This window comes from Manis pentadactyla, chromosome 12, assembly GCF_030020395.1.
Source record: "Manis pentadactyla isolate mManPen7 chromosome 12, mManPen7.hap1, whole genome shotgun sequence".
In the NCBI taxonomy this organism is placed as follows: Eukaryota; Metazoa; Chordata; class Mammalia; order Pholidota; family Manidae; genus Manis; species Manis pentadactyla.
The window spans coordinates 12404797-12427833 of NC_080030.1; the positions used below are offsets into that span (position 1 = coordinate 12404797).

The 23037-nt window shown below is 50.2% G+C and overlaps 1 protein-coding gene across 5 annotated transcripts; it reads left to right on the forward strand.

Annotated features, from left to right (window-relative positions):
- The first annotated feature begins 387 nt into the window (after positions 1–387).
- Positions 388–20004, forward strand: LOC118917578 (cytochrome P450 4F3). Of its 5 annotated transcripts, none has more exons than XM_057490047.1 (14): positions 388–522; positions 2771–2969; positions 4917–5061; positions 7839–7892; positions 7982–8109; positions 9080–9201; positions 9995–10265; positions 11207–11273; positions 11462–11591; positions 17646–17779; positions 17917–17981; positions 18163–18245; positions 18665–18877; positions 19834–20003. In XM_057490047.1, exons 2-13 carry the CDS (start codon positions 2772–2774, stop codon positions 18840–18842), a joined length of 1575 nt encoding a protein of 524 aa, XP_057346030.1. In that variant the 5' UTR covers positions 388–522; position 2771; the 3' UTR covers positions 18843–18877; positions 19834–20003. The 5 variants fall into 5 exon arrangements, with proteins under 5 accessions (XP_057346030.1, XP_036751446.2, XP_036751444.2 ...); XM_036895551.2 differs by lacking the exons at positions 388–522; positions 4917–5061 and adding exons at positions 2294–2402; positions 6584–6728 and having other exon boundaries at positions 19834–20004; XM_036895549.2 differs by lacking the exon at positions 388–522 and adding an exon at positions 2298–2402.
- The last annotated feature ends 3033 nt before the right edge of the window (positions 20005–23037 follow it).

Sequence of the window (23037 nt, forward strand, 5' to 3'; positions counted from 1 at the left end):
TCATCCCCAGATATTTAATGAACAGCTACTATGTGCCAGGATTTGCTGTTCCCTGTACTGTCATATTTACTTAATTTGTTGTGGTGATGGAGCAAGTTGCATCACCTGTCCCAGTCTCCATTTCCTCTCGTGTAAAAACACACCCATGACCATGACACTGCAGGGCTGTCAGATGGTTACCCAATAAGGACAATGACACCAGCAGCAATAACATGTTTAGCATTTAATATGCCTTCCTGTGGTTTATGAACTTTGACTCTTTTAATCATTCTCACCATCCTGGGAGGTGGCGCAAGAGAACCACCCATCTACAGAAGCAAAGAGGTTCAGCCCAGTGGTTCGGGGCCCCCAGTATGAAGAAGGGCTGCCTGGCTCCACCAGCTGTGTGACTTTGAGCAACTCACTCAGAGAGCTTTCAGCCTCCGCATGGGGGGCTCTTTCTCCTGTGTGTCCCGGGACACTACCTGGCTTCCCATACTCGGGCCTTGCCCCAGACCCCGAGGTGGATGGACCTGCCAGCAGGTGAGGTCTGACTCTGCAAAGGGGCAGGAGGTTCTGGGGGGTGGTGCACCTCCGCCCACTGAGGGCTTTAGGACCAGCTACCTGCATATGCTGGCCAGTGGGGGCTGGAGAGAGGGAGGTTTGAGGACTCCTCAACATTCTACCAGTGTCAGGAGGACTGTCTTGCCCCCACTTTCCTGCTTTGAAGCTCTGCTGTGATCCCTATTCTTCAAGCCCTGTCTTACCTGAGACACCCCCATAGGGCCCTTCAGGACAGGACCAAGGCTGGCCAGATCCATTGGGTGGTGCATCCTACATGTGGGGATGACCTGTGTGGTGATACAAGAGCCCCAAGCTACCTCTGCTCTGGCTCCATCACATTGCCTGAGAATCCAACATTGTAACTGTACCTGGATTAATAGTGGTTTGTAACTTATGGATAGGAAGGAATAGCATGACAGGGAGCCAAGGCTTGGTTTTGGGGGTATAACAAACCCTTTGAGGTTTGCAATTGGGCTAGATACTTGCAATCTGTGAGCCTCAGCTTGCTGTTTTGTTATAGGTATCATCCCTTCCTGAGGGTGCCATCCACTGGGTCTCTCTGCCTGACCCCAGGGCACTGGCCCAGAAAGTGGTGGGGTGGGTGATGTATCATCCTGCTGGTAGAACACCTGGTACAGAGTAGATACACTTCATATATAGCACAATGGGTACATAGTAGGCACACATTATGCAGGGTGCCCAGCACACTGTAGGCAAGCTTTCTGTAGCATATAGGGCACACAGTGGGCATCCTTCCTGTAAACAACCCAGCACAGTAGGTATACTTTATGTAGAGCACCAGGCACACAGTAGGATTGCTTTATGTAAAATACTTTGCACGGAGTAGGCTTTCTTTGCATAGAACACCTAACACACAGTAGGTGTGCTTTATTTGGGGAACCTGGCACACCGTGGGCACACGTTCCACAGAGCACCCCGCGCAGAGTAGGTTTGCTCCATGAGGAGCGCTGGCACACGGCAGTACAAGGACGAGCTGCCAGCCCCTTCCCTTTACTCCGTCTGCTCTGGGGCTCCTGATCCTTCCCACCTTCTTCTGGAACCTTCCTCTGCCTGCTCCAAAGCCCCGCTCTGATATCCCATGTCCCAGCTGGGAAGCTGAGCCCAGAGACGCCCGGCACAGCCCTTGTCAGAGCGGGTCGGGGCAGCACTGCTCCCTGGGCCTACCAGCTCCGCCTTCCCCTGTCGGGACCCCCTACGAGGGCTCACCGTCCCCCCAGGCCCCCCGGTGCCCCCTTCACCTGGGCCCTTGTCCCTGAATCTCAGGTGGGTCATCCCCCGCCAGGCTGGTTGTGTTGCTCCCGCTGTCAGCCTCCACGTGTCCACCCGGGGCCTGGGCTGCTGGGAGGCAAGGCTGGAAGCGCTGCCCAGCTGTGCCGCCCAGAGGCCAGAGGGTCCCGGCTCCGAGCTCCCTGGTTCCACCCTGCGAGGAGGTGCGTGAGACCCTCCTGGCCTGGTGAGATGGAGCCTGGGGGAGGTTTGGGGACAAGGCTGGTCCCTGCTCTGTGCACATGGCTCCTGAACCTTCATGCTTTTATCTGCCTCACCTTGGCCTGAAAGGGCAGGGGTGGCTGTAGACTTGGGGGCCAGAGGCACCTTTGTCTGGTCCCCAAAGCCCCACACCCCCACATGGAAGGAGCTGAGGATCCAGTGTCCACACTCCTGACAGCACTGCAGCCCTGCACCCCACACCCTCCGTCTGGGCCTGTTGCCAGGTGGGGAGGAGATAGGCAGGCATGTGGGGATTGGCTGGCCTGGCTGAGGCCCCAGGGCAAAGCTTTCCCAGGACAAGGGAACAAGCAGTTCCTGCAGTTGTGGGGACAAGCTGCTCCTGACAGCAGGTGCCAGGCCGGGGCAGGGGGTCCTGGCCCGGGTGGGAAAGGGTGCTGCCCAAGGTAGGGGCTGCTCTAGAGTGCAGCTGGGTGGTGAGTGGCTCCCAGGGGGTCATCTCTCTGTCGCTCTCTGTCTCCTTGTCGCTCTCTCCCTCTGCCTCTCCCTCTGGAATTCCCTGGAGCCCCCTCCCCTTCTGAGCCCCCGTGTGCCCACCCCTGAGCCCTCCCTGCCCCATCGCCCACCCTCACCCACCCTGCCCCTCAGACCCTTGGCCCTCTCCCCCTACTGGGAGCTGCCCTGTCTCTCCTCCCAGCTCTCCATCCCCGCCCCGTTCCTCGGCCTCAGGGGCTCACCCTCTATCCCGTGTGTCCCCCAGGATGCCGCAGCTGAGCCTCTCCTGGCTGGGACTCGACACAGCGGCAGCCTCCCCATGGCTGCTCCTGCTGCTGGTCGGGGCCTCCTGGCTGCTGGCCCGCCTCCTGGCCTGGGCCTGCACCTTCTATGACACCTGGAGCCGCCTCCGCTGTTTCCCAGAGCCCCCAAGGCGAAACTGGTTTTGGGGCCACCTGGGCCTGGTGAGTGTGGACGCAGGAACGGTCTGGGCATCAGGTGGACGGGCTTCCGGAGGAGTCAGGAATGGAGCTCGGGGGTGAGGCTGGGGTCTGGGACAGAAGAGAAACAAGAGAGGCAGAGGGGAGTCCCTGCTTCCTCATCCATCCTCCTGCTCTGCCATCCCAGGCCATCCCTGCATCCTTGGCCCCCTGGCCCCCACCCTGCTTTGGACCCACTTCCTGCCTGCCTGCCCCACATCAGTGCACCTCTGAAAGGCTCCCGAGGGGCTGAATGGAGGCAGATCGCCTGGGGTTCCCTGTCACCTGGCTGGCCTTGGCCTTCTCAGGGGAGCTGTCCAGGGGCTGCTCCCAGCCTGGCCCGATTCCTTTTGTCTGCTCACTCTGGGCTGCAGCTATTGAGCCCCATGCCCATCCCCAGGGGCACAGCTCCCCGCACGCTCCGATGCCAGGACACCTTCCTCTTATCTGACTCTTACCCCATAAATTGTCCCATTTGGGCCATTGCCCACCTAGATCAAGTTGGCCACTCACTTCCCTTTGCAGACAGGTTTTACTTCTCACTGCGCTCCACACCTTGACTTTTAATTTGAACCTGCTCATGCTTAATTAAACAGTTAATTGTTGAATATCTTACTATCTGTCTCTCCAACAAGAGAAAAGTTCTGGGAAGTGGACACTACAGTGCCCAGACCAGGGGCTGGCATATAGGGGGCATTAAACTGAAAGTTTGGTGACCTAGGTGGTGAACTTGCCTTCCCCTCCCCCGGTCATGGCTGAAAGGATGCTGGTCCAGCTGCTCCCCTCCCCCAGACCCCCTGAGGAGGGAGCACAGCTTTCCTTTTCTGCCCAGTCTGGGGAAGGACTTTCTGTGATTTTACTGCTCATTATGGCAAAGGTCAGACCAGGGACATTCCTGAGCTCACTGTGAGGGTCGCCTGAGATTCTGGGTCTTGGAATGTTCCCAGTGAGCTCCGGGGGCAGCGGGAATGTTCTAGTACTGCAGGTCTGCCTCCTTCTCTGAGGTCTTGTCCGTTGGGGCTGGTCTTGGTCACTCTCCCCTCCTTCACCCCCTTTGCTGTGTGACCTCCACCAAGTCACTCTCCCTCTCTGGATCAACCTCACTGAGTACCTGGAATCTTCAAGTCAGGGTCTTTGGTGAACAGGGAAGGGGTCCCAAAGGAGAAAGTGACTTATCAACGTTGTGACGTCTGCATGGAGCACCTGGGGGTAGTTGTCAGGCTCCCATGGGGCATGTCCGGAGACTGGAGAGGCCACCTCACCAGCAGGCCACCTGCTGTCCTTCACCTTTGGGGCACATGGCCTCAGATTCTTCACTATAAATGGCATGTCTGACAGGCAAGTCCATAGGCTCAGGAGAGATGATAGATGGATATTTGACAGATAGTTGGACAGATGATGGGCAGGGCACGCTCTGCCAGAGGCTGGCCTGTGGAAGGGGCCCATAGGTGGGGGCTGCCCTCCTGATTGGCAGGCAGAGCTCACGGCTCCCCTGGGGCCCGCAGGGGAGGGGCTGCCGGGCTCAGGTCTGCACACCCTCCACTGTGCGAAGAACCAGAGGCCACGTGCACCCATCAGGACATGAAAGGATGTGGGAGCCAGCCCCAGGGACAAGTCCTGAGGCCACCCTGCTGCCCACAGCCTCCCCCACGGGTATCTGCCCCTGTGGGCGGAACCACCCCCAGGAGGAGAACAATCTGACTTCCCCAGCCCAGGCCGGCCTCTGGGTGCAGAGAGCTCACCTCCTCCCTGTGTCCCGGGAGGCACCCTGGGCCGTGGAGAGACCTCCCGGGCCCTGCCTCCCTGAAGGGAAGGCACAGGGGAAGCAGAGATTCCTCCCTCTGTGCAGACTCCGGCCACACTGTCCCCGGGGCTGCAGGGGGACCTGCTGAGGCTCCGCCAGGGGAGGTCACAGCCCGGCCTTGCTTGCAGGTTTCCTCTGATGAACAAGGCTTGAGGTTCATTGGTGAGCAGGTGGCCACCTACTCCGAGGGGTTTAAGATCTGGCTGGGCCCCACCATCCCCCTTGTTTTTTTCTGCCACCCAAACATGATCCGGACTATCGGCAATGCCTCAGGTACCAACGCAGAGCTTGTGGGGTGGGCCCCTGGGACATCCCAGGGCATCCAGCCCCTCCACACCCCAGCCTCTGTGCTGCCCCTGCAGGACCCAGGCCCCTTCTCCGTTCTTCTCTCCATCTTCCTCTTTCCTTCATGTAGTCACCAGCCCCCATCTCACCATTTCCTCCTTCCTCTGCCATCTGCCCCTGGCCCTGGTGTCCTAGGCACCACGGACACCCAACAGGCCTCCATCTGAGGCCCTGTCCTTGATTGAGGTGGGTCTGGGCAGAGAGGTCCCCAGCCTGGTGTGCTCAGGAATTGGCCTGATGGGCATGGGTTCTGGCTGCCCAGTAGAGAAGCAAGGTCTTGCAGGCAGGCTGGAAGGCTTCCTGGAGGAGGAGTTGCTGGAAATGGGTCTGGAATTATGCACTGAAGTTTTTAAAGCAGAGGTCAGAGTGATGAAATGGGCATTGATAGCAACTGGCCCCCAGGCACCGAGCAATGAGGGCTGCAGCTGATGGAGTGTCCAGGCTGCTATTTCTGTGACATCCACCTCTGGTGGGATGGATCCTTCTAGCCAATGCTATGGCTTGTCCCCCCAAGATCATTGTCCTACTCATCCAGGCTACAGGAATCTCCCAGAAGAGACCCCATCCTAGCCTGGCTCCCTTCCCTTGTCCTCTGCCCTCCCACCCCCAGACAACCAGGCTGAACAGGGGAATGGGCAGCATTTGTCAGGGGCCTGGGCCCTGACACCAAATAGCTGGGTGACTCTTGAAGGTCCCGAGGGGTCCCTGGTTCCCAAGGTCTCTTTCCCTTGTGAGTGGTGGCAACTCAGCACTGTATGGTCTAAGCAAAGGAAAAACTATTGACTATAATGTCAGGGGAGGGTTGTCTTCAGGTGTGGCCGGATCCAGGTCTCAAACAATGTCCTCAGGAAGCTGTCATCATTTTGGGTCGTGTTTTTCTTTGTGATGGCTGCACTCATGCTGGCAAAGATAAGTCCCAGGAACTCAACCACATGGAAAAATTCCCAGCAGTCCAGGCAAAGTCTGAAGATTCACTGTTATTTGCCTAATTCTCACCCAATCACTGTTCACTGTGACTCTGGCTGCCCCTTCGTGAGGGGTGTAGGGTTCTCAGAGCTGTTGTTCTGGGACCCAGAGCAGTTCAGGGGCTGAGAACGCAGCCCTGGATCCAGAGAGCCCTGGGCTCGTGTCTCAGGGATGCCACTTACTGTCCAGGAGGCTGTGGACAAGTGACGTCATTGCTCAGAGCCTTGGTTTCCTTGTCTGGATAAATGGGGTCAGAGGAGAAAGAAGGTGACCCGGTGTTTGGGATCCAAATGGGGAAACACCCTTTCTGTCCCTGTCAGCAAGGGACCCCTATGTGTCATGTCAAGGATCTGGGGAGGGATTCCAGGGGAGGCTGAGCTGCTGCAGGGGAGTCACAGGGCTCAGGTCTGTGTGTCGGCCCTGCAGGTCCTCCTCTCTGGTCGCCTAGAAGGGTCTGAATTGGCTTCCCTTTGTTCCTCTCCAGATTCGGAGCTCAGAGGAAGGTCTCCTGTACACACAGGGCCTGTCGAGCACTTATGGGGATTTGTGTTGCTGGTGGGTGGGGCCCTGGTATGCGGTCATCCGCATCTTCCACCCGGCCTGCATCAAGCCTGTGCTGTTTGCCCCAGGTAGACACCCCACGGGGTAGAACTTGCCTGCTGCTGAGGTCTCTGTGCTGCCTCCAGATGGGTGGGTGAGCTGAGGGTACAGGAGGGGCTGTGGCAGAGATGCTGGGCCTCTGTCTCCCCTGGACCCCCATCTGCCCGACCTCTGGTCACGTCTGCTCACACTTGGGGCAGTTTGCATGACGTGTGCTGCATGACCGTGTCTGCTCACGTTTATGTTTCCACCTGTGACCTGGTTACATTGGTATAAGTTATACCGGGTACACCTGGCATATGCTTACACGTGGGATCCAGCAGAGATACCTCAGGCATGTATGAGGCCCAGCTGTGGCCACAGTAATGTCTTAGAGGCATGTGGGTGTCTGTCTGGCTTTTGTCTGAGATGTCATTTGAGATGGTCTGGTTCACCTGCTGGTCACGTCTGGGCCACGTCTGGGGTCTGTCTGAGGTGTGGGACCCAGGGTCCCTCTGGGAAATGCCTGAGACCTTATGTGAGTCTTGTGTAAGGCAGGTCTTAGGGTACGGCTGGGTCACATTTGGTCAATGTCTGTGACATTAATGGGATTGTGTTTAAGTCCTGTCTGGAGCCCGTCTGTGGGACATGCCATGGTCATGTCAGATTGTCTGTGGGTCTACGTCTGAGCTGTTGCACAATGTCAGGGTGTGTCATGCACGTTGTGTCATGTCAGGACATGTTAACCTATGTTGGGGCTTTGTCAGATGTCCCAGGATGTTAGAGAGGGCTGGGGCAGACACAGTGTCCGAGGCCCCCATTAAGGTGTTTGTTGAGTGCTGGGCTGAGCTCGGGGGTTTAGGACATGCTGGACCACGTAGGGACCGTGTCAGGTGGCGCAGGTCGTGCTGTGCAAAGCGAGGATGTGTCCGAGCCTGGAGGGTGTGTCTGCGGGCTCTGCCTTTGCTCTGCTCTGTGCTGAAGCCCGGTCTGCACCCCGCTCGCCTCCCCCTCCTTCCTGTTTCCTCTGCTCTTGGCCCCATTCCTGCTGTGCTGGGCATGGAGGGGCGGGATGCTGACCCCTGGCTGGGCGCCTCCAGACCTGCCATAGACCCTCCCCTCCCCCTCCATGGCCCCCGATGGTTTATCTCTCATGTCAGCCACCATCGCACCCAAGGACAAGGTCTTCTATGATTTCCTGAGGCCCTGGCTGGGTGAGTACTGTGGGTGAGGGGGATTGGGGGCAGCTTGGGGCCCTAGGGAAGGCGCTGCCCTTGCCCACTCCCCACGGCTGCCTCTACAGGGGACGGGCTGCTGCTGAGTGGTGGGAACAAGTGGAGCAGACACCGCCGCCTGCTGACACCCGCCTTCCACTTCAACATCCTGAAACCTTACATTAAGATTTTCAATGACAGCGTGAATGTCATGCACGTGAGTCTTTTGGATCCAGAGTCAAAGCTGGCTTCTTGGAGGAACGGGGGCTCCGAGACATCTTCTGTGGAGTGATGGCTCCTCTGGGTGGTCGTGGGGCCACTGGCATTTCTTTCTGAGCTTCAGTTTCCTCAGTTGTAATGGGAGTAATGGTCCCTACTTTGCAGGGGGGTCAAATGTCCTCATTAAGTCACATCCCTGGTCTGCTGCAGGTGCTCAGATGGTGTTAGTTTCTATGCTTCTCTCACAGAATCCTGAAACACAGCTGATGATAATGACAAATATTTTATAGTAGTTATTGCTGAGTAACAAGCACAACTCTGAGAAATGGCCCAGGGAAAGATTATGTGGGGCTTGCCTTTTTTGGACTTACCCAGTAAGAATGTAGGGTTCCCAACAGAGAGTCATTTTCCTAACCAGTTTATAGCAATGAAGATGATGAAAGCTGGCATTTTTGAGCACTTACTATGTGCCATAACCTATGTCCCAGTTTCATAACATGTAATGTAATTAGATTTTCACAACTTCATGAGGTGGGGATTATTTTATCTTTATTACAGATGTTGAAACTGAGCCTCAGAGAGATTAGGGAAGTTGTCCAAGTTCTCACAGCTGCAGGTGAGCTACTTAGTGTGGGGTAGGCTTCTAATCTGGTTTGTCCAGCACCAGAGAAGGTCATTTTCAAAGGTACTGATCACTTGACAGGTGGACCCCAGAGGAGGGCAATAAGTTGCCCAGGGCACTCAGAGTGTAGAAGGCAGAGCCAGGACTTGAACCCAGGTCTCCTGAACCAGGGGGTCTTCCTGACCTAAGAGGAATGGCTTTGATCCCACCGAAGGCCGGTTCCCCCTGGGGATGGGTGCCTGGGGCTGGGAGGCTGGGTGTGGGGCAGTCCCTCTTGGCGGTCGGGGTGCGGCGTAGGTCCGGAGAGGCAGCTCTCAGCCGCAGCTCTGCCCCTTCCTCCGTCCAGGCCAAGTGGAACCACCTCATCTCTGAGGGCAGCTCCCGTCTGGACATGTTTGAGCACATCAGCCTCATGACCCTGGACAGTCTGCAGAAATGTGTCTTCAGTTTTGACAGCAATTGCCAGGAGTGAGTGCTTGCCGGGGTCTGGGCACATGAGCCATGGACCCAAGGCAGTAGGTGGGGAGGGAAGACTGACGGGCAATTGGGAGGGATGCCCTGGAGGAGGGGGACCAGGGCTGGACAGTGAAGGCTGAGGAGAGGACAGGGAAGGTGTGGTCCTTTTGATAAAGGCCAGGAGGGTGGGATGAGCACAGCACCTGCAACAGTGAGGAGAGCCTTGGAAGTGAGGTTGGAGGATGAGGCAGGGGTGGATCTTCAGAATATTCAAAAGCCGCGCAAAGGGGCGGGAACTGTGACCTGAGGTTTCCAGGAAGGCATGGGGGGTGTGAGCAGGTGAGGGTCATGGTCAAAGCTGAGCTTGGACATCTGGCTCTAGGGAAGACCAGTTGTCATGTGGACAGTGGGTGGTACTGAAATTGGACCCAAGAATATTAAGGGAGGGGGAAATTGATAACAATGGACCCAGTGACCAATTGGGAGAGGATGAATTTGTGCAATATGGGCAGTTTTGGGGAGGAGAGGGGCAAATACTGGGGAGGAGAGAGAGGAGAGAAGCATGACGCCTCAGCTGTGCTCTGGAGCCTGGGGCAGGGAAGCAGCTCACACAGATGGGATGCAGGGAGAGAAGAAGGTCGGGGCGTCCTGTCCCTGGGTCATCCGCACCATGTACGTGCGAGGGCCAGCTGTGCCTGGATCCTCGGTTTTCTGGTGGGGGGCAGCTGCCATTTTCTGGTGGGACATGCTCTTCAGTCTTCAGAGGAGCTAAGCCGTCGCCTCCCCTCATGCCCTCATCCTGCAGGAAGCCTAGTGAATATATTGCTGCCATTCTGGAGCTCAGCGCCCTTGTGTCAAAACGGCACCAACAGATTTTCCTGCACACGGACTTCCTGTACTACCTCACCCCTGACGGACAGCGCTTCCGCAGGGCCTGCCGTCTGGTGCACAACTTCACAGACGCCGTCATCCAGGAGCGGCGCCGCACCCTCCCCAGTGAGGGCGTTGATGAGTTCCTCCAGGCCAAGGCTAAGGCCAAGACATTGGACTTCATTGATGTGCTCCTGCTCTCCAAGGTGGGCTTCTCTGGGACCTGAATTCAAGAGGTCAATGGGCCTTGATCTCAAATGCCAAACTGAAGAAACCGAAGTTGATCAGAGGGCACTGGGGAGCCACAGAAGGTGCTTGAGGAAGGGAGGGGGTGGGTCAGGGATACACTTAGAGTTGAGTGTGTGGAATGCAGTTGGCAGGAGACTGCTAAGTCTGAAACTGTGAGGGGCTGAGATTTTATTCTACCTCCAAGCTAATTAGTCTCTGACATGTAGAAATGCAGACTAATGTGCCAGAACCCTGCACCAGAGCAGCCCATTTACTATTCACAGTGTGGCAGTGGCCAGAGTAGGGTCACAACTCCGGCTCCCATTCCTCTGATGCTGCATGATGCTCTTACCTGTACATGCAGCCGTACTTGCATCACAGGAGAGGGAGCTCTGTTATGAATCTTGGGACTCATGTAGGACAGCTAACACTTCTGTCCCTTCTACCGCATGAGAGCAAGAGAGATTTTTCTGTAGTATAAAATAATCCTGTTCAGAGAGAGGGCAATGTCTGTATGCTGTGTAGGTTTATTCCAGGGGAGGAGATACGGAGTCTGGATTTACCATCCTGGAATGTGAGCAAGTGGCTCAGGAGCGCTGCTCCATCTCTAACTTCCCAGGCAAACTGCCATTCAACCACCTCGCAACCCGGGTTGCCAGTGACTTTTTCCCAGAAAGCTCTCTTCATGTAGAAAGAGGAAAATGTTCATGGATCATCGATTCCCCCCACCAGGGACAAAACAGGAGGCAAGGAGCCAAGGAGCTCACCTGTGGGGGGGCCTCATGATAGTGACCAATGGGGGTCTAGGAGTACAGGGTGGGCCTGGGCTTCTGGATGGAGGACAGAGCTTCAGACATTGTCTCAGGAGCCCTCAGATCTGTGATTTAGTTTGGGCTGCGGTGTTGTGTTTTCTCTCCAGGATGAAGATGGGAAGGAATTGTCAGATGAGGACATCCGAGCTGAAGCTGACACCTTTATGTTTGCAGGTGAGGGTCCCAGTGTGGACTACAGAGGGAGCAGGGTGTCTCCATCCCAGGCACTCGGCAGTGCGCCCTGGCCCACCCCATCCTTCCCCATCCTCCCCATGTTCCCTGAGGGCCTTAATGTGAGGACGCTGTCCACCTTCTGGTGCTGAAGCAGCCCAGAGGCCCAAGCCTGTCTGCCTGCCTCTCAGGTCATGACACCACGGCCAGCGGCCTCTCCTGGGTCCTGTACAACTTTGCAAAGTACCCCGAGTACCAGGAGCGCTGCCGCCAGGAGGTGCAAGAGCTCCTGAGGGACCGTGAGCCTAAGGAGATGGCATGGTGAGTGCAGGCGGCCACTGGCCTGTTCCTGAACCCGTTGGTGGCTCTGCTGCCCAGCTGGGGAAGGGGCAAGATCTTTTTGGGCATTTACCATCATTGCTCAGTGGGAGTAGGAGCACAGCGCAGAGGCAGGTTCCTGGCACCCAGCCTGGGTATCAGGGGAAAGGTTGTTGACTTTGGGGACAGTAAGACCTGGGCTGCTGTGAGAACGGATGACAGTGCTCGATGGCATTTGATGCTACTTAGCACATAGGCAGTGAGCACACTTCCCCTCCACTCCTGGCTTGTGTCTCTGAAGTCACATTTTTATTTTAAACATCTTCATACCCTGGATGTTTGCTGGTCTCCTGCCTCCTAAGTCCTTCCAGTGTGATCAGTCTGGAATTCCCGGGACTCGTGGGACTGAATGATTAAAGTCGATCAGGTCGTGTCCAGGGACACTTTCAGTTTCATCTGTTCAGTCCTGTGTTCAGCAAACGCCGTCCCACTGCCTTCCCTTTCCCGGAATCTGTGCCACCCGCAGTTCTTCCCAGCCCATTCTGTGTCGTGGAGACCCGGGGAGGACCTGACCTGTGCCTTTCAGGAGCTCCCAGCTGGGCAAGTAGGAACTAAGTCCCAAGCGGTCAGATACTCCCAGGTCAGGAAACTCCCCGTCCGTGTGCTCAGGGCTGGGCTTGAGATGAGAGAGGCGAGGCTGGCAAGGGGGCAGGGTCTCAGCTGAACTCCTGAATTCTGATCAGTAGATACTTGGGTGTAGCTGGGGTGAAGGAGGGCAGCCTGCACAAGTCTGAAGAGGGGGAAGGACGAGGGAGGAAGGAAGGGAAGGAGGGAAGGCAAGCGAGGGGGGAACGGTGTGTGGGGGAGAGAGGGACTGACTCACAGCGAGGAAATATGACGCAGGCAGCAGAGGCTGATTGAAGGACACTCCGAAAACAATAGTAATGGCTTCAGTTTTAACTGAGGGCAATGAGGAGTTATGCGGAGTGTTTGAGCGGAGGAGGACAGGTCACATCTTGTACCAGGAAGATCTTTCTGAAGCTAGTGGCGGGGACACACTGCAGAGGACAGGCCTTAGAGTGGAGACCAGAGAGGGGATTCTGAGGCCGGAGCCAGGAGGGGCTGGGGCTGGGCCGGAGGCGTGGGGCTGGCCGGGCCCTTTGCAGGCGCTACTGTGCACTCCAAGCCTCTGCTCAGCACGGCGGTCCTATGAGGTGCAGATACAGTGTTAGGCTTTTCCAGCCATGAGTTTGAACAAAATTATGCACTTAGTGAAAAAAATATACAAAAATGTTTATAATTTAAAAAATGAATTTCTTTCCTAATCTCTGCCCTTAGGAGAGTCTCTGGGATTTCCTGTGTGTCTATTTTCCAGAAGTCTATTCTTATACCCACATATGTATGACATTTCTCTCTGTTTCTCTGTCTCTCCTAATGGGAGAGAGATCTTTTTTTCTCCAAGTATGAGTTTTGCAATGGTAGTTTTCAAGTACAACAGTGATGAGAACAAGTTCTTTTTGCACTAAATGAGACATTTAGAGAAGCCTTTGCACTGAATGAGACATTCCAGCCTCTTGCTAAGATTAACAGGAGGTAGCCAACATCCGTGTACACTGACCGATGCTCATGCATGTGAGTATTTCAGAAGGGCAATTGCTGAATCAAAGAGAATTTGAGATTTCATAATTTTAATAACTATTGAAAATCTGTTCTGTCCACTGAATTAGAGAAGACGTATAGAGAGGACTATAGGGTTGTCACTGACTTTTCCCACCCCCCAGACTTAATCCTCTCCCTGTATCCTGAGACATTGTCATGTCTTTCCATATCTATTAATCCATGTACCATCTGTTTATTTATCTATCTACAGTCTATCTATCTACTGTCTATTTATCTATCTTTCTGTCTATCACCTATCTTTATCCCCATAAGTACCTTTTGCATTTCCATATAGATACAGTTTGTAACTTGTTCTTTTCACTTAACAATGTGTCTTACAGCTCGGTCTTTCTGGGTATTGCATAGCATTCCATAGTTCACCCCTTTGTTGAGGACAGTTATGTAAGCATTTTCAATTATAATAGACAATGCTGAACAGCCTTCTAGAGTCTCTGTACTGACTTACCTTGCAGCCTGCACTGTATGATAGGACTTGTGATATCTGTCTCCTTTTTTGATAGCTGTACTAGTCTACCATATGGCTGTACCATTATTTATCTAAACATCTCCCCACTGATGTACATTTAGCTGTTCCCAGCCTTTTGCTAAAATAGACATGGAGTAGTCAACATCCACACAAACTGACCCACCCTTATGCATGTGAGTCTGTCTCTGGTACAAAGTTTCAGAAGGGCAATTGATAAGTCTGAGACAGTTCTAGTTTTTATAATTTTAATAACTATGGCAAAGCTGTTGCTATTAGTTGAATTTGATAGTACCAGCTTTCCCATACCTTTATCTCTAGTATTATTGTATTGAATTTCAAATCTTTGCTAGTCTTGATATTTCCTCTTTTAATGAATATTTCCTTAGATAACTGTTGCTCATTTGGTTGTTTGCAGGAATGCTACTCCCAACATTTTTTAAAATTGAGGAATAATTGACATGCAACATTATATTCATTTCGGGTACACAACATAATCATTCAATATTTGTATATATTGCTAAATAATCACAACGAGCCTTGTTAATGTGTCTCCACAGATAGTTACAGAAATATTTTTCCTCCCTCCCAAAAAGGCAAGATTTCATTCTATTTTATTTATTAATTTATTATTTTTATTTTTATTATTTTTATTCTGGTATCATTAATATACAATTACATGAGCAACATTGTGGTTACTAGATTCCCCCCCATTATCAAGTCCCTACCACATATCCCATTACAGTCACTGTCCATCAGCATAGTAAGATGCTATAGGGTCACTACTTGTCTTTATGCTATACTGCCTTCCCTGTGCCCCCGCTCTACATTATGTGTGCTAATCGTAATGCCCCTTATTCCCCTTCTACCTCCCTTCCCTCTGCCCGCCCCCCAGTCCCTTTCCCTTTGGCAACTGTTAGTCCATTCTTGGGTTCTGTGATTCTGCTGCTGTTTTGTTCCTTCAGTTTTTCTTTGTTCTTATACTCCACAGATGAGTGAAATTATTTGGTACTTGTCTTTCTCCGCCTGGCTTATTTCACTGAGCATAATACCCTCCAGCTCCATCCATGTTGTTGCAAATGGTAGGATTTGTTTTCTTCTTATGGCTGAATAATATTCCATTGTGTATATGTACCACATCTTCTTTATCCATTCATCTATCGATGGACACTTAGGTTGTTTCCATTTCTTGGCTATTGTAGATAGTGCTGCGATAAACATAGGGGTGCATATGTCTTTTTCAAACTGGGATGCTGCATTCTTAGGGTGAATTCCTGGAAGTGGTATTACTGGGTCAAATGGTATTTCTATTTTGAGTTTTTTGAGGAACCTCCATACTGCTTTCCACAATGGTTGAACTAGTTTACATTCCCACCAGATTTCATTCTATTTTTATGGCTGAATAATATTCCATTGAATATATATACCACCTTTTCTATATCCATTCATCCATTGATGGACACTTAGGTTGTTCCCAAATCTTGGCTATTGTAAACAATACTGCAATGAGCATGGAGGTATATTATATATATTTGAATTAGGATTTTGTTTTCTTCTGATAAATACAATTCCAGAAGTGGAATCACTGGATCATATGGTTGTTCAATTTTAGTTTTTTGAGAAACCTCCGTACTGTTTTCCATAGTGGCTGCACCAGTTTACATTCCCACCAACAGTGCACAGGGTTCCCTTTCCTCCACATCCTCATCAGTATCTGTTATTTGTCTTTTTTTGACACTAGCTCTTCTAATGGGTGTGAGGTGATATCTCATTGTGGTTTTGATTTGCATTTCCTGGATAGTTAATGATGCTGAGCACCTTTTCATGTATCTGTTGGCCATCTGTATGTCTTTAGAAAAATGTCTATTCAGATCCTTCCTTTGTATGTTTTGATAAGCCATTTGTGTTCCTTTTTTATGTGAGTGGTAGCCTTTTATTTTTGCTCTTTTTCTGAAATTTCCTTTTTTCATATTTACTTATAAAATTCTTTAAAAATTTAATTTTTTCCTTCTTTTCTTGCAAAAGATTGCCTTTTGACTTTGAAGAGTAGTTTTGGTTAATTTTTATAGAGTCAAGTATGTCTAAATTGCCTCTTACAGCTGTATTAGCCATCCATTTCCTAGAGTTTGTGGGCTTCCTTTATTGGAGGTTTTTTACTTAATCACATATCTGTCTCCAAGCTCTCTGTTCTGCTCCATGGGTCTATTTTCCTGATCCTGCAGCAATGCCACACTATTTTTTATTACTCTGTCTTTGTAATAGGTCTTAATATCTGGTCGAGTGAGTTCCTCCTCTCTAATTTTCATTTTTAAGTTGACCAGCTTTTCACGATCTTTTTTCTTCTAGAAACATTTTAGAGTAAGGTTACTGAGTTCCTAAAAATATCAGGTAGATTATCATTTGAATGGAATATCTCCTATTGGTTGCCTTGAATATACGACTGACTTGTGGAGAATGGATTACTACATAATATTAACACATACTATCCCAGAGGGTAGAGTGGGCATTCATTTTTGGATGTTCAAATAGTCTTTAGTCATTTAATAGACCCTAGATTTTTTTCTTAGTGATCTTATGCTTACTTAGTAAAATTAACCCTGCAATACTTTTGTTGCTGTACTGAATTTTATCTTCTCTTTGGATTGAGAGAAGTTAACAAATTCATTTGGAATATAGAAATTTCACATTTCTTGCTAGGCTTAATCCAGGCGTTTTATATCATCATCATCATTTCTTTTATTATCTGTTCTAACTGGTGGTTATTTCTACATAGAAAACTAATAATTTGTGCACATAAATGTTATGTCCAGGGAACACAGTCAATGCTAAAGATGGAGTCTCATATTAATAAGAAAAACAAAGATCATTTAATAAAAACTTTAGGAAGAACTGAGGATCTTAATTCAACATGCTTCTCAAGTCTTATACCAGGATAACATCCAGATGAATCAAAGATTTTAAAATGAAAAATACAGGAGTCTTAAAAGCTCTAGAGGAAGCCATGGGAAATGGTTTTATAGCTCCAGAGTAGGGGAGTTCCTATTTTTGACACAAATTAGAAGATGTATAATCAAGAGATTGATATACTGATAAATGAAAAAGATACAGGGCAGTACACATAGAGTATCATATGCTACTACATAAGTTTCTAAGATGCACAAAAGGAGCTTTGAAAGGATACAGAAAAATAAAAACTTAAGCAAACAAAAAAGTAAGGAGGGAAATGAGTATTGGTGAGCCATGGAAGTGGTGTTTTATAATTTTCCATTTTGAGGTACTAAAAATTTAAATCATCACACAAAAAGAAGGGGATTAAAGAAAAAGAATTCATCCCCATTATGGGTTTTCAATGTTTATGGAAGTTTTCCGGTAGGTAATCTTGTGTTTTCTAAGTATAAAATCACCATCTGCCAAAAATGACATGTTTATCCCCACATTTCATATTGCATTAATCCATTTTCCCCCTTGTCTAATTGCATTATCTAGCATCTCTAGTATGGTGATAAAGTAAAACAGTGGCTCTGTTTTTTGGTTTCTTACTCATTTGCCTTTTGATTTTGCTTTCTTGCCATAAGAATGTTTTTGTGCACATTTGTAAACCTTCTTATGGTTAGCTTTTGGTGGTGTATTTTGCTCAGGAAAGCTTCGAAAAATACCCAGCTAAATTTTCTCTGCTACTTCTGTGATACTGCTTTTCTTTCTTTCTTTTATTTCTTAAAACCACTTCATTAAAGTAGGTTGACATACAAAAAGCTGTGCACATTTAATATACAAAACTAATGAGCTTGGAGGGATTTTACCCATCTGGGATTTACATTCTTTTAAGGAGAGGGAATCTCATGGGGCACGAGGAGGGTTGGTGGAGGTGGTCCCTGTTTTTTTCTCCCTGGGTAATTGTTGGGGTGGTTCCTTAGGGATGACCTGTCCCAGTTGCCCTTCCTGACCATGTGCATCAAGGAGAGTCTGCGCCTGCACCCCCCAGTCACGATCGTCTCTCGCTGCTGTACCCAGGACATTGTGCTCCCAGACGGTCGAGTCATCCCCAAAGGTGCCCATGAGGACAAGGAGGTGGGAGGATGTGGGGCAATGGGGAGCGTGAGGGGTGTGTGATTGGGAGGCTCCTGGTCAGGAAGAGGGGCCCATGGAGGGGGGACCTCTTCCTGACTCGCCCCTCCTCCCCCACAGGTGTTATCTGCCTCATCAGCATTTTTGGGACCCACCACAACCCATCCGTGTGGCCAGACCCCGAGGTGCTGCCTCCCCTGACTCCCTGCTCCTCCGTGTCCACACCCCTAGGGGGCCCTGGGGAGGGTACAGGGCTCTGGCCTGGCATATCAGAAGTCACCTCCCTCATCATACACACCTTTGCCTCTCCAAAGCTGACTGTCCTGGGTGACCCCACCCAGCAGCCCTTCCTTGGCCTCCCCCCAGGTCTATGACCCCTCTCGCTTTGAGCCAGAAAACATCAAGAAGAGGTCACCTCTGGCATATATCCCCTTTTCTGCAGGACCCAGGTGAGGCCAGAGGGCACCTTAAGTGGGGATGGGGTGGTGGGGACGGGGGTCTGGGGCCGAGATCCCAAGCATGACTGTGGGGGCGGGAAGGGGGACATGGAAAGTGGTGGCACTTGCCGGTCTCCTTCCCTGCCCTTCCCCAGGAGTTACAGGTGAGGATCTGGGGCATGAGGACTGGGCGGGGCCGAGGATGGGTCCCAGACGTGCTCAGAACCCTTTTCCCGTCTGCTGGTCCCAGTTTGGGGCTGGAGTCTGGGTCGGATTCAGGGCCTATGCGAGCCCCCGTGGGGGTCCCAGGCATGGTAAGCCCCGTTCTCTGTCCCTGCTGGATGAGATGGGGGTCCCGGGCCAGGATCCACGTGCAGTGGGGCGGGGATGAGGTTCCGGGGCGCAGTCAGAGCCCCCACTCCCCTCCGCAGGAACTGTATCGGGCAGACGTTTGCCATGGCCGAGATGAAGGTGGCCCTGGCGCTCACGCTGCTGCGCTTCCGCGTCCTGCCTGATGACCAGGAGCCGCGCAGGAAGCCAGAGCTGGTCCTGCGCGCGGAGGGCGGACTGTGGCTGCGGGTGGAGCCGCTGAGCGCGGGCGCGCACTGAACCCTGCCCCACACCCCGCCCACCGGCCTGTGTGGGTCAGTTTCCATTTACACTTCCCAGTTTGCAGACTGCAGGAGTAAAACTGTGCTGTCACCTCCGCCCTAGCCTATCCAAGATCCGGCGGGTCGCGTGGGACCTGCGGGGGCTGGGGGAGGTCAGGGGGTGGGCAGGACTGGTGTCCCTGAGTCCAAGACCCTGACTGCCTGTGCACTAACCACAAGGCCCCTGATCGCGAGGGGTCCCAGCGCCCAGTGGATTTTATCCTGTGCGCATTAGGGAGCCATGGGAGGCGTTTGGGCAGGAGAGGGACCAGGGTTACGGACGGACTTAAGGGGCACATTTGAGGCTCTGAGTCACACTCTAGCCACCCTGACCTCCGTTCCAATCTTGTAATATACCCAGTGTTCTCTCACCCCCGAGTCCTTCACTGTTTCACTGGTTACTGTGTCACTGTGTGGACTTAAACATAAGCCTGGTTGCTTTATAGTTTGTGTTTGCTCATTGCGCTAACGGTATCAACTCTATTGTCTGCTGTTCTTGGTTTTCACCCATAAGGTCAGCATTCTTGTGTGCCTGGTTATCTTGGGCATTGGCTATCATCTTTGAAATACCATTTTTAGACTTTGAAGAGGGCAGCTTTCTGTGAGGAGGGATCCGTGGTTAAGGATCACGTTAAGGTTGAAAGCTTCTTGTGTCCCGGGCTACTGAGGCAGCTTAAATTCAAGCTGCAGTTCAAGCCCTCTCACCCTGAGGGCTGTAGCATTTTTGAGGCCTCCACTTAGATGAGGAGGGTCTTCTTACCATTTCTGTCCTTGTATCACTCTAGTCCTTGATTTTTCTCCCTCCACCGTGAGGCCATCAAAACACAGCTTCACATTTTCCTGACTTGAGAAATGCCTCTGGGGCAAAAAATATCACTCTCGTTCATTTTATCTGCAGGTTTCTTTTTCCATTTGAGTGGTGTGTTTGTAATTCTCTACTGTCTTTTCAGGTCATTTATTCATTTAAGAAATTGCGGAAATGTCAGCTTTGAGAACTGTTTTTAAATGATTTCCCTCATTTGTGGAGTGTAACAACGAAGCAAAATGGAAGGACCAAAACAGCAGCAGACTCACAGCCTCCAAGAAGGGACCAGCAGTTACAACGGGTGGGGAGGGCCAGTGGGGAGGGAGGGAGAAGGGGATTGAGAGGTATTATGATTGGTACACATGGTGTGTGGGGGGGCACAGGGAAGACAGTGTAGCACAGAGAAGACAAGTAGTGACTCTGTGGCATCTTACTACACTGACGGACTTCAGTGGGGTGTGGGGGGGACTTGATAATATGGGTGAATGCAGTAACCACAATGTTTTTCATATGAAACCTTCATAAGAGTGTATATCAGTGATACCTTAATAAAAATTATTTTAAAAAGCTGAAAATTTAATCCAAATAACAGCTTGCTATTAATGGAAACAGAAGGTTTCTATTGGATTTCAAATGGTCACGATCCAGTTACTACTCCACCCACACTTTGTTGCATTAAGGGTGATGATTGCCTTAAGTGTATAGATTTCCAGACCACAAAAGCCCACATCAGGATTAAGGGAGAGGACTGCACATCACCAAGAGATGCGGGCCTTGGGGTTGAATAGGGGAGCAAGTACACTCGGGGGTTAAATTCCCGGGGGATGCTGTGTGTTCCTGTTATAGGAAGAAGGGTATACATCAGATGTGTGGTAGTCAATAATGTTTTGATCATGGACTGCGTAGAGATGGCTATTGTGTATCCTGATACCCAGTTTAGCTTTCTTAGAATTCCTGATTTTTAGCTAGGTGCATGGCAGGCTGAAATACAGATAACACTCAAAAGATTTTCTTGAAGCTAGATTGGTTAAATGACTGTACCCTGTTTCATATGGAAAAATCCAAGTTACATGGCAGGTCTGGAAACCTTCCTGAAGAGAAACCAGGACACCCTGGTTGCCCAGCCTTCCGCCTGCTTCCTCTGTGCTGCTTGTGATATTGACCTGGTAGTTGGAGCTCCATCTCGGATCATGAGGGGAAGACAGTTCTCTAGGAAAGGCGGGGCAGACAGCTAAAGGCAGTCAGGGTGAGAGGTCCCTGGATCCACTGCACCCTGGGCTTGTACTACCAAGGTCATAACCCCAGTTTGCTATTTACTAGCTGTCTGGCTTGAGGAAAGTCCTTCTCTCTCTATACCTGAGTTCTTCTACCATATAGTGGTAGTTAGCTTACTGCACTGTTGGGGAGACTGACTTAGCAAGCATGGGCAACGTTACTGAGTCAGTAACAAACATCAGTACTCAGTGAGTGTTCATTCACTTTCTCCTTTCGTTCTGCATCATGTTCTAATGTAAAATGCTTGAAAGTCATAGCAGTGAAATGTAAGTTTTGGGAAATGTGGCCTTGTAAGGAAAATGGAAGTTCCATGGCCAGGATCCTCACCTGATCCTAATGTACTCACCCACTGTGCACTTGCAATGATGTAATACTTGGCCTACTGCACAGGTATGCTTGCACACTTGTTGGCAATAAGCCATTATTGCCTGTGTTGCTGTATAAAGAGCTCCACCCAGTGCTCAGGGCAGAGCCTGGAGTGGAGGCAGAGCCTGAAAAGGAGGCAGAGATGGAGATGGACTTGCTGGATGCAGATGTGACTCTAGTGTTCCACCTACCATTATGAGAGTAAAGCTTGGTATAAGACCTTTTACCCCCAGAATGTTCCGTTGTTGTAAGTCGGTCTCACCTAATCCAGAGTAATCTTGCCTGGTGCTGGGAAACCCCTCCGGCCTGGACATACAGGTGCTCTGCTGTAGAAGAAAACTATCATTAGAAAATTCCATGGGTTCTGAATATCCGTAGTTAAATCTGAGAAATTACAAGAGCTTTTAATGTGAAGCTGGCCAGAAGCTAGGTACTGGAACAAAAATTTTTCCCCCCTTGAAAGGCATGACCCACTTCATTTGTGCCTAGATGTTCCAGGAAGAGGAGGTCACATGGGTCGGTTACAGTGGGAGGAAATTTGAACCGCCTCCTTCAGCACCAGGGACAGCAGCTGCCATGGACTTGGTCCTTTCAGGTTGTTGGACACATTGGAATATGCAGTCCAAGTCTCAGGACCTTACAATGGCCCACAGCTGGGGGCCCAGGAGGCTTCCTCACTGCAAAATAAGAAAAGAACACTGCAACATGAAGTAAATAAATATTTAATATATTGCAAGATGAAAGTGACACTTGTTATTCTTTGCCTTTAGAGTTCTTATTTAAAATATTACTCTTATTCTGCAAATTATACCTCTTCATAGAAGAAAATACCATAAGAAAAAGTAAGAAATAAAAATTGTATCCATATCCATTATTCAAGTATGTCAAAATAATTACTGTTCATATCCTCTCACATATACTTCCATTTTGTTTATATGTAATCCTTATACAAGTAAAATTTTTAATTTGCATCAAAATGTATTACATTAACATGTAATCTTCTGTTTAAAAATGCTAGTTTACTGGCTAAAGCACATGGGAAAGGATGCTCAACATCAGTAGTCATTGGAGAAATGCAGATCAATGCCAAAATATGATACCACTTCACACCCAGTAGGATAGAAATAATCTAAAACAGAGAATATGACAAGTGTTATAGGAGGAGGAATGACTGGAACCCTGATACATTGCTGGCAGGAATGTACAGTGGTGCAGCCACTGATGAAAACAGTTTGGTGGTTCCCCAAATAGTTAAACTTAGAATTATTATACAACCCAGCATCCCATGCTTAGGTATATAACCAAAAGAATTGAAAACAGGTGTTCAAACAACAATTTGTACGTGAATGTTCATAGTGGCACTATTCACAATGGCCAGAAGTTGGATATTTGGGAAACAATACAAATATCCATTAACAGACGAATGGATAAATAAATATAGTGTATCTATGACAAGAAATAAATACTTTTTTCTATTCATGTAAGTACCTTTTTATTGAACATATTTGACATATAACATTGTGGAAATTTAAGGTGTACAATGTGTTAATTTGATACCTTTACATATTACCATATGATTGCTGTTGCAGCGATATTTAGCACCCGATCCCATTACATAGTTATCCTTTTTTTTTAGTGGTTGGGATAAGAAACATGGGTGGAAAATAAAACCAAAATGAGCAGCCTGAATAATCCCAGGACTTGTTTA

Excerpts from the sequence above, each read along its gene's own strand:
- LOC118917578 (XM_057490047.1), top strand. The coding sequence starts at position 2,772 with ATGCCGCAGCTGAGCCTCTCCTGGCTGGGACTCGACACAGCGGCAGCC. Across the intron at positions 17,780-17,916 it reads CGGTCGAGTCATCCCCAAAG|GTGTTATCTGCCTCATCAGC; the intron begins GTGCCCATGAGG and ends CCTCCCCCACAG. Across the intron at positions 18,246-18,664 it reads CCCTTTTCTGCAGGACCCAG|GAACTGTATCGGGCAGACGT; the intron begins GTGAGGCCAGAG and ends TCCCCTCCGCAG.